The sequence below is a fragment of the Anthonomus grandis genome, chromosome 8 (genome assembly GCF_022605725.1).
Source record: "Anthonomus grandis grandis chromosome 8, icAntGran1.3, whole genome shotgun sequence".
In the NCBI taxonomy this organism is placed as follows: domain Eukaryota; kingdom Metazoa; phylum Arthropoda; class Insecta; order Coleoptera; family Curculionidae; genus Anthonomus; species Anthonomus grandis.
In genome coordinates, this window is record NC_065553.1 from 10,014,831 (window position 1) to 10,030,489 (window position 15,659).

The following is a 15,659-nucleotide window of genomic DNA, read 5'->3' on the forward strand; positions in this document are numbered from 1 at the left end:
GAGGATAATCTACCTAGTAGCATTCACGTCAAAATGTCCCTTCACAATGAATTGGTTGTGAATGCACCTTTAATTCTGATTTAAAACTGACATTTCATTGACTAGTTTGACAGTCAGCCAAACATTGACATTGACAGCGATGCGCGATGCCGATGGCCCGGCAGTAATATTTTTTGGTTAAAAAATGTTTGCTAACAAACAGTTATTATAAAATAGGATAAATCCTTTATTTTCGAACAAAAAAACATTTAACAAAAACCTATCAAAATGTACCGTACAGACAAGCAATTTATGAAGAACCCGGCCACCGCGGCTATGCGAATTTACATAGGCAATATTCCCAAGGCAGTTATTGCAGATGATTTGGAAGCAAAGTTTTCCAAGCATGGTAAAATTTTGGGGCTTGTTATCAATACCGGTTTCGCTTTCATCCAATATGAGAAAGAGTCCGAGGCGAACGAGGCTATCAATCATGAAAATGGCGCCAATATGATGGGTAGGAAAATTGTAGTTCGACAAGCCCTTTCCGGTGCTTCAAAGGAGGCTATTGCACATAAAGGTGAATATTATCTTAACTTATCGAATCTGTATCAATGTTGGTATTATATATTTTAATGCTGGTGTAATTGGTTTTAATGGTAGGTATGCACTATTGCTGACAGGATAGTTCAACCACCATCATCAATAATAAAATTGCAGTCAACACATTAAGTCCCTAATGTTGTTAATATACGAAAGTAAAAGAACTGTTCAAAATTAAATTTTCTGATGTAATAGTTGTTAGGTGAAACTTGAACAAAACAAAAAGAAAAATGCACAATTCAACAAGTGCAGTACAAACACATATGTGTCAACAACCCAGTTATAAATAACAATAAGTGTAGGGACATAATAGCAAAATCTAATAAGAGAGACACAGAAACCAATAATCACAATATAACAAAATGAACGCTTGTTTCTTCGAAAATAAATTTTGAAAGAAAAAGTTATGACACTATACTTATCACCCTCATTATCACCAATAATAATTATAGTAGAACCTTTACTGACTTATCAGATCATAGTCCTCACCATTAAGGAAAGGTATAGAGTTGTAGTAAAATTCCAAGCATAATATCAAAGAATATACCTGGAACTTGTATAGTAAATGCTTACATCTTCTACAAAAAAGTAATCTGCAATAATATTTCAATTAAATCTTTTAGAGAAAACATAGTTAAAGAATTTCTTAGAAAAAATAATGACAACCAAAATAAACATGAAGAAGTTGGGCTAAAAAGCCATTGCAGGTGTGCTATCTGTTATGAGAAAATTTGCAAATCTGATGGGTGAATTAAAAATGTTCATAAAATACGAAACATTTAGATCTAGACTTGTTTATTTTAGTTCTTTTTTTTTACTATGTATTTCCAACTATTTAGATTTCCAATTTTTTAGAAAAAGTATGTGCTTACATATTATTTTTTTTCCTATCAGGCCTTAGCTCACATCTATGTATATGCAGCACTAAGAAGAGAAAAAAACCACTTCAGGTTTCATACCCAGAAAGCATAACTAAAGTGAGAAAAAATGCCAGTTTTCATGGTATTTAATATTAATAATAATAAAAACAGAGGAAGATCAATTTTGAATTTAGATAAGGTTTTATATGTTTGGCTTAAAACTATTGTTAAAACGTAATTGTAATTAAGAAAAGGTTTCTTTTTAATTTGATAATAAAAATGCTCTTGCAGGTTAGCGCTTATAGCTTCATTCTTTACATCTTTTAAATCCAATACTTTTGATTAAACTATTTTCATAAGGGCAAGTCTATTTCTAAATTCAGCAGGAAATTCAAAAAACTACTTTCATTTGCAAAATAGCCAGCGGCACCAATGGTTGGGAGATTAGTATTTATGCCACTGGATTTTCTTAAATTATTTTAAGCATTAATTTTCTTGTCAATAATTTATCTGAATTATTTATATCACATTTTTTTTGGTTCACTCTGCATGTATTAAAGTAATTTTTTTTTGAGTAATGGTTCTTAAAAATACCTTTATTTGCATAAAATTTGTTGCAAAATTAAATATTTTCGAAAAACTTCCAGGAGGTCCACCAGGTGGTCCTCACAGAGCTCACAGCCAACAGGAAACAGACCAGAAAATTAAATTTGAAAGACCTCAAGTGGAGACACCTGTAAGTATATTTTTATGTAAAAGACTTAAGAATAAAATAGGAGGAAATAATTCCAAGAAAAATTACACCAAAAAGCCGCATTATATTCATGCATTATGGTACTCATTTAGTACTTCTCACTTACTTCACTACTTTTAGTTGTTATTTGTACTTCAGCCATAATACAAGGATCAGTTAACATTCCACACTAAGAATAATATTCATAATGACAGATGTCAGGATGTGATCTTGATGTAATTCCTCCATAGGTCTTTAGAAGCAATTGCCTCTTTGCTTATTTTCAGCATTGTATAAAAATTGGACATGTAAAAAGGAATCCTTATTACTTTTTTTTTTACAAAAATGCTGACATGCACATTCACTTTTTTTAAATAATAAGTAAATTTAATAAATCAGGAAGAAGAAATGGACCCTGGCCCTAACATCAGACCGCCACAACCAATAGAGGATAGAGGACGAAGAGGTGGGCGTGGTGGCAATAGAGGTGGAAGAGGTGGTGGTAGAAACCGGTCTATTGACAGGTTTGAACCTCCAAATGATATGAGGGCAATGCACCAACCTTTTTCTGAACGCGGAGGGTGAGAAATAAGTTTTTTTTAAGGAAAAAATTAAGGTCTGGGATAGTCATAACTATAGAGCATAGTTATTTGTTTATTAAAGATATTTTTATAAAATTTTTTAATTACCTAATATAATTGATAACCTTCTTTAACAACAGCTCAGTGGCAGCTCCATTTCTACTAATTTTTGGAAAAAAAAATTATTTAATAAAAGTTATTCATGACCTAACAAAAAGATGGTATTTTAGTTAAAAGATTGCATACACTTCTTTTTGATGATATATCCTTTTATGTTTTTATAAAAGGCAAAAACACAAAATATGCAGCATCACAGAAACATTTAATAAAACGTTTTATTAAACGTGTTTTTATGTGTCAGTTTTTTTTAAATAAATAAAAATGGATATACAAGTTTTGTGTTTGTTTAACTTGAAAAGATGTGTACTTTACTTTCCCAAAACTTGAATGTAAAGATATGAGACACCTTGTATATTTAAAAATTAATACTAATACTGGCTTTTAAATATGTGCATATTGTTTTTGTGTAAATTTTAAAAAATCTAAATTTTTAGCCCTGGTGGATATTATGATGATTTTGCTCCCCCACAGCATATTCCAGCAGAAGTGGTACCACCATCAGATAGAAACGACTGTGAAATCATCGTAGTTTCTCGAGCTTTGACGTAAGAATTTCTTTATTTCATTGGCTGAAAATATCCCAGCCTAAGAATTTTTCATTGAACAGGGAGTATGCAGAATTCATTGAATCTAGACTGAAAGCCATGGGCCTTATAGTGGATCTATTATTCCCAAATGAAGACGTACCTATTGGTAAAGTGCTGGCTAATATCTCAAGTAGAGGTTGCCTGTATGCCATTTTGGTTATGCCTCAAAACGAGGAGCATCGCAGTTTAACTTTAAATGTTTTGCATGGGATTCCACAAGGTAAGTAATGTTTATTTCTTTTTTCCGCTTTTTTTTCAGAAAACGTTATGCCGGGTCCACATGAAACCAACAAAACAAATATAGATATGAACACAGAAACACAACAAATTATGAACCTTCTGAAAAAAATTAACTTATGTCATATTGCCAAGAGACAACATAACAATAAAAGTTGCCAATTTTGGTTTTACTGCATGCAGTACATTTACTAATTTTAATTTTCTGCTTTCTTCTGGTTTTATGCTAAAAGCCAAAATTCCAATGATTTTGTTATACTGTTTCATCAGAGTTTTATTTAAACTATAGTGATAAAAATAAAAGTTTTAATATTTATTAAATTACCAATTAGTTTATTAATTCATGTTCAATTAATTTAGTTGTGTTATCCACACATAAATATGCTTTAATTTACTCAGCTCTTGACTGATGCGATTGATGATTCTGGATGTGGTGTATAAGGACTTTGATCAGATTGATTTGGTTGTACTAAAAAACTATTACACTTTTGATTTTCGTATATCTCAGAAATTATTTTTTAAGTCGTAACTGACGTGAGCAATTGGTGCCATACAAGGGTTTTAAATCTGATGTTTATATGCCGCTGTTTGGAGTCGCCTAAGAGTCAAAATCACTTTTTCTCCAAGACTAATTAAATACGAGTTTATGTATGAAGTAAACCATTGTCTTATTACTATAGTAATAATTTAGAAAATCTAGTGCTTTTGAAAATCAGTTAGATGTCATCTTCGATACCCAATTAACTTTTATTCCATACATTTAAAAAGTTTTATCATTAGCAAATCCAGTTTTAGGATTCCTAATGAGAAATTGCAAAATATTTAAAAATATTAACTGCTTTAAAATATTTCTCTACTCATTGGTGCAGTCAAAGCTTGAGTATTATAGCTTAAAAAAGCTTATACGAATAAGATTTCTCAAGTGTTTGCATTTTAAAGGAAGTAGTGTCTATTCGCACAGAGCAATTAAAACGCCATTTGGCTATCACAACTTAACATTAATTTGCGGGATTTCAAAAGAATCCTTACAATAATAATAATAAAAACGACTTTTATTTGCAAAAATTCATTACATAATATTTGTATTATAATATGTTTCTTAACCTATCAGTTGGCGAACTCTAGCCTAGGGCTATTCAAACTCAACCCTCTAACAGATTTCATGCTAAATAACACACATGTGCCAAATAATTATGCACTTGAAACGCACTTTAAATAATGTAGTATTAACTTATAGTTAACAGTAATTAAAGAAAAAAAAATGTACAAAAAAGGAAATATAAAGGAACCTGAAATTTTGCCGTAATATACCCAACAAAAAATAAATAAATAAACAATAACTTCAAAAAGAAATAGTCACTTTACTGGGAAAATTTCACGCTCCGGGCAGCAGGCGACAGACTAGCGGTGGGTCAAATTGTAGTCCTGTACTTGCTTACTCATTATTATAGACTTTTACACAGATTTAATTTTTTTTGTTGTAAATACTTTCATATAATCGGGCAAAGATGAACAGAGGTATACAAAGAACTTTTTTGAAAAAATGCTGTTTTATGTTTAGGAATCACGAACTTTGTTTTATTTCTAGTATTTTTAGAGTGTACACTGTCATTGGTCTTGATTTTTTCTATGAAGCACGTTGAAATATACTTGCGTTTATTTATAAGTTCATGAAAAAAGATTCCAAGATGTAATAGCCCTCGATTTGTCATATTTAACCATTTAGTTTCATTAATTTTATAAGATATGCTATCATATTTTCCAATATTAAATATTAAACGGCAACACATATTTTGGATTTTTTTGTATTCGGAACTTGTCACACTGTTTGAGCACGGGTCATAAACTATGTCTGCATAATTAAAGTGAGACAAAACAAGAGTTTTACATAGCTTTCTTTTTAATTTGACGCTTAAAATTTGACGACTATTATATAATTGTTTTATGTTTATATGTCTTAATTTTCCGAACAAACCACTTTATAGTAAAGCGGAATCTTCATATTTGTTGTCAGTGTTGGACTTTTAGGTACGAAGTCTATTTACGACTTTTTTATTCCAGAGCCGCCAACAAAGCGCTAAAATAACAAATTTCTATAATAATTATAATTTCCTATAATAAGCATTGTTTAGTACATGGTTTTTACCGTTGAGTAAATAAAAATAGTTTTTTATACACGTCCTGCATTGCGCTTTCAAGTTGGCAACTGATTCTGTTCTATAATTTTTCTGTAAAGTATACACAGCGACAAAAAATAAAACAAAACAGAAATTATTTGATCTTTGACGACTTGCGACGCAAACGCCAAAAGTTGCCAGATAGACTTGTTGCAGGAAAATATTGAGTTGCTGTTTTAATGTTTTCCCATCAATTAATCCCTATATGATATATTGAATGGCATATTTGCCGCACACATTCCTCTTAAGCAGCAACGTAAAAGAAGATTTCCAAATTATTATTCTCGAGAATTGATTAAGAACATTTATAGGAAAGAAAAGGCTTTCAAGGACTTTAAAATGTACAATTCTCCATTCTTTCAAAATAAATTCCATTCTCTTAGACGCCTTATCCAACTACAAATACGCAATGAATATAAGTTGTATATATCAAACACCGAAAGGAATATTTCTTTGGACCCATCTAGCTTTTGGAATTTTATTGGTTCTAAGAAGGCTGACACCAGGATTCCTGGTATGATGAGGCTACCCGATGACGTGCTAATTAAAGACCCACAAGACATAGTTGATGCTTTTGCACTGATCTTTGGTGAGGCATTTATACAATCAAACGTCATTAACCATTCGTCGACGTCTGATAATGTGTGCTTCCCAGATTATTTTGGCTAGTAAAAAACTCAAAAATTTAAAGTTAATAAGTTAAATAAGTTAAAGTTAAAAGTTAATAAGCTTCTTGGTTAAAGATTGCATTGGTGTCCTGGCTGATCCGCTGACCTACATTTTCAACTTAATACTGTCAACAGAACAAATTCCTGAAATTTGGAAGACTGATAAAATAATACCTATTTTAAAAGCTGGGGACTCTGATCAAATCGTGAACTACAGGCCAATCTCATTACTCTGTAATTTCTCAAAAATGTTAATACTCAAGTCAATGTTATTTATACCGACTTCCAAAAAGCCTCTGATCGGATAGATCACTATATTTTGCTGCATAAATTAACTCAGTATGGTTTTTCAAGGAGATTATTTAATTTATTTCATTCTTACTTGATTGGTAGGTCTCAATATGTTGAATATGAGGGCTTTAAATTAAAACTTTTTAACGTAACGTCGGGTGTGCCACAGGGCTCGAACCTGGGTCCGCTCCTGTTTAGTTTTTTTATAAATGACTTGATTGAGTCACTTACTTATCATAGGCTGACTTTTGCCGATGATTTGAAGCTATATTTAAATGTATATGGTTTGGAGGATTGTGTTTTTCTTCAGAACTGTCTAAATACATTGGAGGTATGGTGCGCTGTTAACAGGTTAGGCTTGAATGCGGCTAAATGTAGTGTGGTCAGTTACTCTAGATCAAAAACACCCTTAAATTTTAATTTTTTTATTAATGATACTATTTTGAGTAGATTAGAGCAAATTGCTGATCTTGGTATCACCTTTGACTCTGAATTTACATTCGTTCCACACTTCAACAACATAGTCAAGTCAGCCCTGAGAAGGCCTGGGTTCATAATTAGAAGTTCTCAGAGTTTTACTTTGGAATCTACATTAAGACTGCTTTTCTGTTGCTTTGTGAGATCAAAACTGGAGTTTGGCTGCATTATATGAAACCCGCTCTCTCAGAATCATGTTGGTCTCCTTGAATCTGTTCAGCGTAGATTTGCTAAGTTTTTGGCCTTCAGGCAGGATGGCATATATCCGGTAAGAGGGTTTGATCATCGGCAACTATTGGAACGCTTCAATCTACATCCATTACATCTCAGAAGATTGATCTTCTCTGTAAATTTCCTGCATGGGTTACTGAATGGATTCATTGATAGTCATGTACTTCTTTCTGGTGTACGTTTCATGGTGCCTAGGCTTAATGCTAGACATCCCCTAACTAATTCTTTCTGCCAAGGCCTCATACTAACATCCTGTTGAAACCGCCACTATATTCAATATGCGCTATATTTAATCTGATCTGTCACATGTGCGATATAAATTTCTCTCCGGTTCATGTGATTGTCGATATCTTGGTGGATCATTACTCTTGGGATTAATACCCATGTGTTTAAGTTATAGTTAGTAGGTATATTGCAGTTAATTTAATTTAATTTTGTTGAATATGTGATTATCTTGTTAAACTTTTATAATTGGGTTTTTATATCATATTAATAGTTATTTATTCTAATTTTTTGGATAACTTTTGAGATTGTGACTTTACTTTACTTTACTTTTTTTCTTTTCTTTTCATTCTTTTAGGTTTGTTTGTGTGTGTTTTTTTTAACTATATTTTTCATTGTTTTGCAACTGTTTTCTGTTATTGGGCAAGTTGCATGTTGGAAATAAAGGCTTATTATTATTATTATTATTATTATCAATAAAGTGTTTATGGAAAGGTTATAATACAGATATTTATTTGTAGAACACAGAAATATGCCAATAGACGACGCATTACTTCTGGTACAAAGAAATTTCGAAGCATATATGAGAGGAGAAAAGGCACCAGAGGATCCCAATAAAATGACTTTGGCAGATAGACATCCTGCGCCAATTCAGGTTAGTCGGAGTAGATAACAAAAACATCTACAGTTATCAGTTATCATCTATTTTGCAAAAATATACTTACGAGCTTTTTTTTTGAAGATGGCATAATTTAAACGCCGAAACGTTTATTTTGCTAGATACATTTTCAATAAATTGTTCAAAAAATTATATACTGAATTAATAGTTTTAACAAAAAAAGCGTCTCACAAGGTCAATTTATTACTACACATGCAGCAGTTGAACAATAAAAAAAAACTAACTTTTAATGTTCAGCGATACCGACAGATATCTCATATATGTTCCTTAATCCTAATTTATGTTCTAATTTAACAAAACAAATTTGCAGATGCTTTTTAACCTGCTGGCCGAAAACCGTATGCTCACGACGCCCCAGTATGACCGTCTGTTCAAATACCTCCAAGAACGTCGAGATTTACAACGGGAACACGAAATCTCGGAGGGTCTCACTGAGGACGCGGACGACGGCTCGCGAGATAAGTCCAATGAGTTGCAAAATAGAATTTTAAATATTTTAAACAAGACGAACGATCCTATAATACCCACCTCTATCACAGCTCCCGAGCCTGCACCTCCAGAACCTAGCACTCCTCTTTTAAAAGATCCTTCAGTCCAGAAAGCCCTTGATAGTATTTTATCCGGGGATATGTTTAAAAATATCGCTGGAGGAATTTAATAATTAATTGTGATTCTTTTCTTCTGGCGATTAGTTATATTGCATTTTTTTAGAAAATTTGATGGACATTGTAAAAATCAAAAAGTAAGTTAAGATATTTATGCTTGTAGATTTTAAATGTGTTTTAAAGTTTTATGCACTTGTGCATTATCATATCTAGGAGATTATACAAAACTGCCAATGGTGTTTTAATATCATATTATTAAAATAGATCCTGCTTGATTTTCAATTTCGGAACTTTCTAGATCTGGTAATGCCCCAAAAAAAACTTATTTTCAATGATTATTTGACATGCATTTTGAAATTAATGAGCTATATAATATTGTCGTCAAAACGAATGAAAATGGTCAAGTATTCTTTAAAGAAATGTGGTGTTTATTGTGGCAAAACACGTCTCTAGTGCAAATATATAATTTGAAACAACTTTGTCATTTTATAACGTTGATAATTTTATAAGTTTCTTACTTTGTCGTTCATCTTAGCGCTTATCAACTTAAAGATAGATAAATCTCGTAAGACTCTAGTTTTAAGACACAAACGATGGTTTGATTTATATGTTTAGTTGTATAAGGTCATATAATGGTGTATAATAAATTTTTGTTCTTAACGTACTGCAACTGTTGAAGTCATTTTATTTATTATATAAATTTGAAAAAACTTCGCTGCCTTCCAATTTTTTCTACAGGATCGTCACAAAAGAAAAATTTAAACTATGTTCTGTTAGATTGGCAAGTCTTTACAACATTTTTATAGTTTAAAATATCATATTAAGAAAATTCTCTAAATATTGCAATTTCCTAACCTTATCCAAAATTCCCTTTCCGTGTGAATGTGAACATAATTTTCGGCATTTTTTAAATGAATCGCAGCCAACCTAAGATAAAAAATTGTCAAACAAATTAAGATAAACAATAAGGAAAGCAGAGGTAATAAATACTTCAATAAATTTAAAGGAAAGCAATTGATAGTAAATTTGAATAAATGAAATATATCGTAAACCCACAACTACTGATAATGTCATTCAATACGCGTCTATTTCTCCCTATCCATACAAATTTGCCTCCTTCAATTCTTTCTTTTACAGACTTTTTAACATCGCCCTGTCAAAGGAAGCGTTTGCTAAAGAGCTTAATATTATAAAACATATTGCTTTTAATAATGGATTCCCACTTTACTTAATTAACAAATTATACTTTAAGTTCTTAAATAAATATAGGTTGACTTACAACCTTCTTCATGAGAAAGACGACAAAAAGTCCTTTAGATCTTTGTCCTTTTTCGGCTCAATTTCATTAAATTTAGCTAAATTTTTTAAGACCTCTAATTTCAAAACCGCGAATAATTTAAAAAAACAGTTAGTGAGTGTGATAGACAAGGCAAATGTCTTTTCGAAATCAGGCGTTTACTCTTTGAACTGTGTGGGGATTGTGACGCTGTATATATTGGCCAATCTGGAAGAAAAATTTCTACACGCGTTAAAGAACATGTAGCGTTGTTTGAGAAATTTAAAAATACAGACGTCCGTGATACAAAGTCAGCGTTTGCGAATCACCTGTTAGCTTCCACACATCACTTTTCTCCAGAGGTCGGAGCTGAAATACTTCATGAATGCCCTAAAGGGAAAAAGCTTGACCTTCTGGAGAGGATGGAAATTACTAAAGCCAAGAAGAGTCCTGTTCTTGTCTGTGTTAAGGACGTATTTAATTTTGAACCCAACCTTATTTTTAATAATCTTATTTAATCAATTTTATATTTACATAATCTCTTCCAACTGAAATAAGTTTAATATTGTGTTAGAATGATTTGGCTTAACAACGAATGTTTTGAACTTCTCCTTAGTGTTCCGGTAGCCCATAGGTCTCTGACTTGTAAGCTTGTTGTCGCGGGTTCGATTCCCAATAGGTGTGATATTATTTTACAATTTTTTATTTTTTGGTTCTAAATAACTGTATAGTCATCCTAACCTTAAATGTATGTTTATTTACTGTTTTTCCAACGTTAGTGGCTTTTAAGGTTTTAGTCTTTTTAATGTCCTCTTTTTTTCTTTCAATACTAATTATTATTGTTTTAGGCCTGATGATGCTCTGAATAGAGCGAAACACGTGTAGCTTTAAGTAAATGTTGTGAGACCGTGACTTTGTCTTTTTCATTGTTTTTCGTCTGTTCTTAGTCTATTTCACCGTACGTGTTAATCTTAAACGTTAGGAATGAAGAATGTTATTTTTATGAACGAGTTCATTGAAAACTGAACGGAAAGATATGAAATAATTGAGGAAATCACATTTCAAATACAAAAAGAAATTTTATGTCATATGAACCTTGATTTTCGACTCGGAAAATTTACTTAATTTTACATTATTTAAGGGACGATGAGAATAAGGTTACAGTGGTTGCAATTTTAAGGAAAGACACAATAAAACAAAGTTATAATTTTTCAAATATTTTTTTATATATACATAATTAGAAAATGAGGCAGAACAGTGTTAGCTTTTCCCTAGTGCAAGACTTAGAAAAAAAAATATTCAAAACATACACACAATTGCGAGAAAATACCATTTTACACTTACAGTGTGTACAACTTTTGCCACAATATACCCATTGTTACAAAAAAAAACTAACACTGTGCCACTGAACACGCTGAAAAATCATTTAATATAAATAAATCATTAATAATAATTTAATACATATAAACAAAGTAAAGTATTCTACAATAAAAAAAAACAATACACATAAATAACAATCTGTTGTTTTAACTTATGTATTATATTGGAGTACCCGACCTTTTTCCACGACGTTCCTATCCAGTTTTTAAAAAATGAATAACCGTATTTTAATTTACACCCTATATTTGAAGATTTGCGAGAATTATAAATCGAAACACGTACCTAATATTTTACTACTTAATATATTATATTTTTTAAATACACACCAAATTTAATAGTACGATAAAAGCCCGACACGGTACGCGTGCTAAAAATAATTATTTCCGTACAGGGTGATTCCAAAATGGCTTTAAATATTCCGCTTTAAAGAATCGCAGAAACAAACTTTAATGTAAAATAGTAAATTTCAATAGTTTCAATTTATTCATCGTTTACATTTCGAAATTGCAACATTTCTGAATAGTATATTTTCACGTATATTTTATTGTTTTAGAAACCATGAAAAGTCAGGAAAATAGCAACGAATTCTGGATTATTCGAATTAAATATATTATGTGGATATGAGGTTAACACGGAATTCTGCAGCACTATCCTTGATCAGAGTATAAATATCTGCAATAATAATAATAATCGCAAATCAAATTTTTCTTGTACATCTTTTTTGAAACTTTAAATATGGCTCTAGTTAAATTATACTCTATTTCAGAAGTGTATAGAGCAATAAAGTGGGGAATTCCGTTCTGTTTGGCTACATTTCGTGGTAGTTCATAGGCGCAGGTACTTATAATATTTATGAATTTAATTTTTACGGATTAAATGCCTTTATTTTGAAAGAGATTAAATACTAAATAAATACTTTTAATCCTTTTGTATAGATACCTATCTTTTAACGCTTTGTAACATGCAAAAATGGGGTCAGGTAATATATACAGACTATAAATACTTTTAAATCATATTTTAAACGTTAGTAGTCACTGCTACGCTGTAGTGTAATCACAATATTATTATCCCAATATTTAAAAAATGGAGGTATTCAGTCCAACGAAAAGATGTACTAAAAATTCTCCACTATCGCTGAGTGAAAAAGTTATTATTTTAAATGTACATGATTGCATAAAACACGATTACCCTAGTTTTACTGTGCAAGAAATTGTTGAAAAATGTTCTCGAATGAATGGAATTGGAAAGTCCACCATTTTCAAATTGTTGCGGGAAAGAAAAGTAGCAGGTCAAGTGGAATCTTCCAAGCAAAAGCCAGGACGACCTACAAAAGTCCTTGATGAAAATGCTAAATGTATAATTCGAAGAAAAGTTCACTCTTTTTATTTTAAAAAGGAAATACCCACCCTAGACAAAATTTTAATGGAGCTTGGCCGAGATGACAGTATTCCGTTGAAAAGTAGAAAACTTTTATGGAAAACTTAAAAAAATATGGATTTTGCCTGGGAAAAGCATAACCGCAAAGCACTTTTACTGGAGAGCGACGAAATTGTTTGTTGGAGACGACAATACTTGAGAAGTATCAAGCAGTACCGCAGGGAGCAAAAGAAAGTTTTTTATCTTGATGAGACGTGGATTAACGAAGGTTATATAGTCCAAAAAATGTGGCAAGACAAAAATATAACCAGTGCTCGCCAAGCTTTCATAGAAGGCCTGTCTACGGGTATTAAAGTACCTTCGGGAAAAGGAAAAAGACTTATAATCACACATATTGGAAGCGAAGAGGGATTTTTAAAAGAAGGTCTGCTAACCTTTGAGTCGACTCGCACAGGAGATTACCATGAAGACATGAACTCAGACGTTTTCGAGGACTATTTTGGTGAAATGATAAAATTTCTTCCGGCTAATTCGGTGGTGGTTATGGATAACGCAAGCTATCATTCACGGCGAATAGAGAAGACGCCAACTTCAAGTTGGAGAAAGCAAGAAATTATCGATTGGCTGACTGCAAAAGGTATTGCGTTTGAAGCAAATTTGATAAAAAAAGAACTGCTGGCAATAGCAAACTTACACAAAACTCGTTTCATGAAATACGCCGTGGAAGATATAGCCGAAAAATATAATATAACTGTACTGCGCTTACCGCCATATCATTGCGAACTAAATCCTATAGAACTGATATGGGCGCAGGTAAAAGGATTTGTAGCAAGACAAAACACGACTTTTAAAATGAAAGATGTTATGCTACTGTTTGATCAAGCCATTACGGAAGCGACACCAGAGAATTGGCGAAAAGCAGTCCAGCATGTAATTAAGCAAGAGGACAAAATGTGGGATCTTGACAACCTCATCGATCAGACAGTCGATCCTTTAATTATAATGTCAAGAGGTGATGACAGTTCGTCAGATGACGAAGAAGACTACAATCTATTATAATTTAAAATTGTTATACACTGTTCAAAAAGTGCCAGATCCAAAAGTGACATTTTCAACTGTTTTACTCTACATATTATGTTCAATAAATTTGTGAAAAAAATATATTATTCCATTTAAACAAAAGTAACTTTCTAAAATAAAATAGCATTTAAGTACATTAATTATAAGGTAAAAAACAAGTCCCAGTTGCACGCCTTTGGCGAACCGTTTTCAATGTTTATCAGTGGGTAACAATGGGCAAAACTCATAAATTTACCCAAAACCGGGTGGCACTACCTGCAATCAACGAAAAGAAAGAATTTTACATTGAAACTAATACCCAACTAAGGTAGTGGCATAAAATATTGGTGGATCACCAGGTACCACTTTTGCATACCTAACGAGGTTTTATTGCTCTACACACTTCTGAAATAGAGTATAGCCTTAAAATATAAGCAGTTACATTTTGGATACAGAGATACACTTTAAATTAAGAAATCCATGAATGTCTTCTGTATACCTCCAAATAATAATTGATTATAATAGGATAACATAAAAGGTACGATTTTAAGACAGATTTTAATAACGTGACAAAAAAATAACTTGATGTTTTTTAAATATTTGCCTGAGGTTCTTTGAAGGAAGCATTACGTGATATGCGTCATTTTGGAATCACCTTGAATATAGGTTTTTAATGTAAATTTAGATCTAATAGAATACGCTATCATCGCTATCTCCTGGCAGGGCGTCGAAACTTTCTTCTAGACCTTGGCTGCCTAGAAAACAAAAAAGTCTTTATCAACGACAAGTTGTAAACTGCAGCTCCGCGTTTGAATTTGTAGGACTATTAATTATATTAGTACAGTCAATGTGGCATCCAAAGACTGTTAAAAAATCCATGCTGTCGTTAGTATGAAGAAAGCGTAAAAACGACAATGTGTATCTACTCCTTGTCGGCTTAGCGAAAAAATTAAATTAAAGCAAAAAATGGCAAAGTTACAAACGACTGACGAAAAACAAACGCAGCATCGATTTTTTTTAAATTTTAAATGTAAGATTTATTTATACTGGGTGTCATTATGTCGCTGTAACTTGGAAAGTGTTATTAGTCATATGGCCTGCGGAAAAAACTCGTGTTATTAAAGATGCCATGAGAGATTACTACATTATTTTCAAGTTCATGGAACCACCTCTAGAGAACGCAACTTTCATATCGGATAAGAAAATAACAGTTTTCCAAATTTTCCTTAAGTAAGAGGTATTACAAATTATGATACCATAATCATAATAACAGTAAATTTCAAGGACCTAAAATTTCAGCCCTACAAATTACAGATTGTCGAGCAATTAAAGGAAAGAACAATGTCGAGCAATTAAAATTTTTAGCATCGTGAGAATTGTGAGAGTGCAAGTTATTTTGGAAAATAACTTATGTCAGCATGTTCCAATGAGTGAGCAGATCATTTTCACTTAGTTCTGGTACTGGGCTCCTCAAAACTCACGAAATATCCACGAGCGTCCTCTATATTCTGTGCCAT

At 31.9% G+C, this 15,659-nt stretch overlaps 3 protein-coding genes across 4 annotated transcripts in view; 1 reads left to right on the plus strand and 2 right to left on the minus strand.

The window, feature by feature from the left end:
- Positions 1–15,659, minus strand: part of LOC126739100 (uncharacterized) — a 232,541-nt gene that overhangs the window by 112,987 nt on the left and 103,895 nt on the right. The window lies entirely within an intron of this gene.
- Positions 124–9,714, plus strand: LOC126739094 (nuclear receptor coactivator 5). Its single transcript, XM_050444616.1, has 7 exons — positions 124–559; positions 2,090–2,178; positions 2,575–2,756; positions 3,311–3,421; positions 3,484–3,683; positions 8,288–8,421; positions 8,756–9,714. Exons 1-7 carry the CDS (start codon positions 268–270, stop codon positions 9,101–9,103), a joined length of 1,356 nt encoding a protein of 451 aa, XP_050300573.1. The 5' UTR covers positions 124–267; the 3' UTR covers positions 9,104–9,714.
- LOC126739086 (cell division cycle protein 27 homolog) overlaps positions 11,528–15,659 on the minus strand; it is a 34,021-nt gene continuing 29,889 nt past the window's right edge. The window contains exon 16 of the mRNA XM_050444601.1: positions 11,528–14,897. Coding sequence (XP_050300558.1) covers positions 14,830–14,897 — 68 coding nt within the window. The 3' untranslated portion in view covers positions 11,528–14,829. The remainder of the gene's footprint in view (positions 14,898–15,659) is intronic.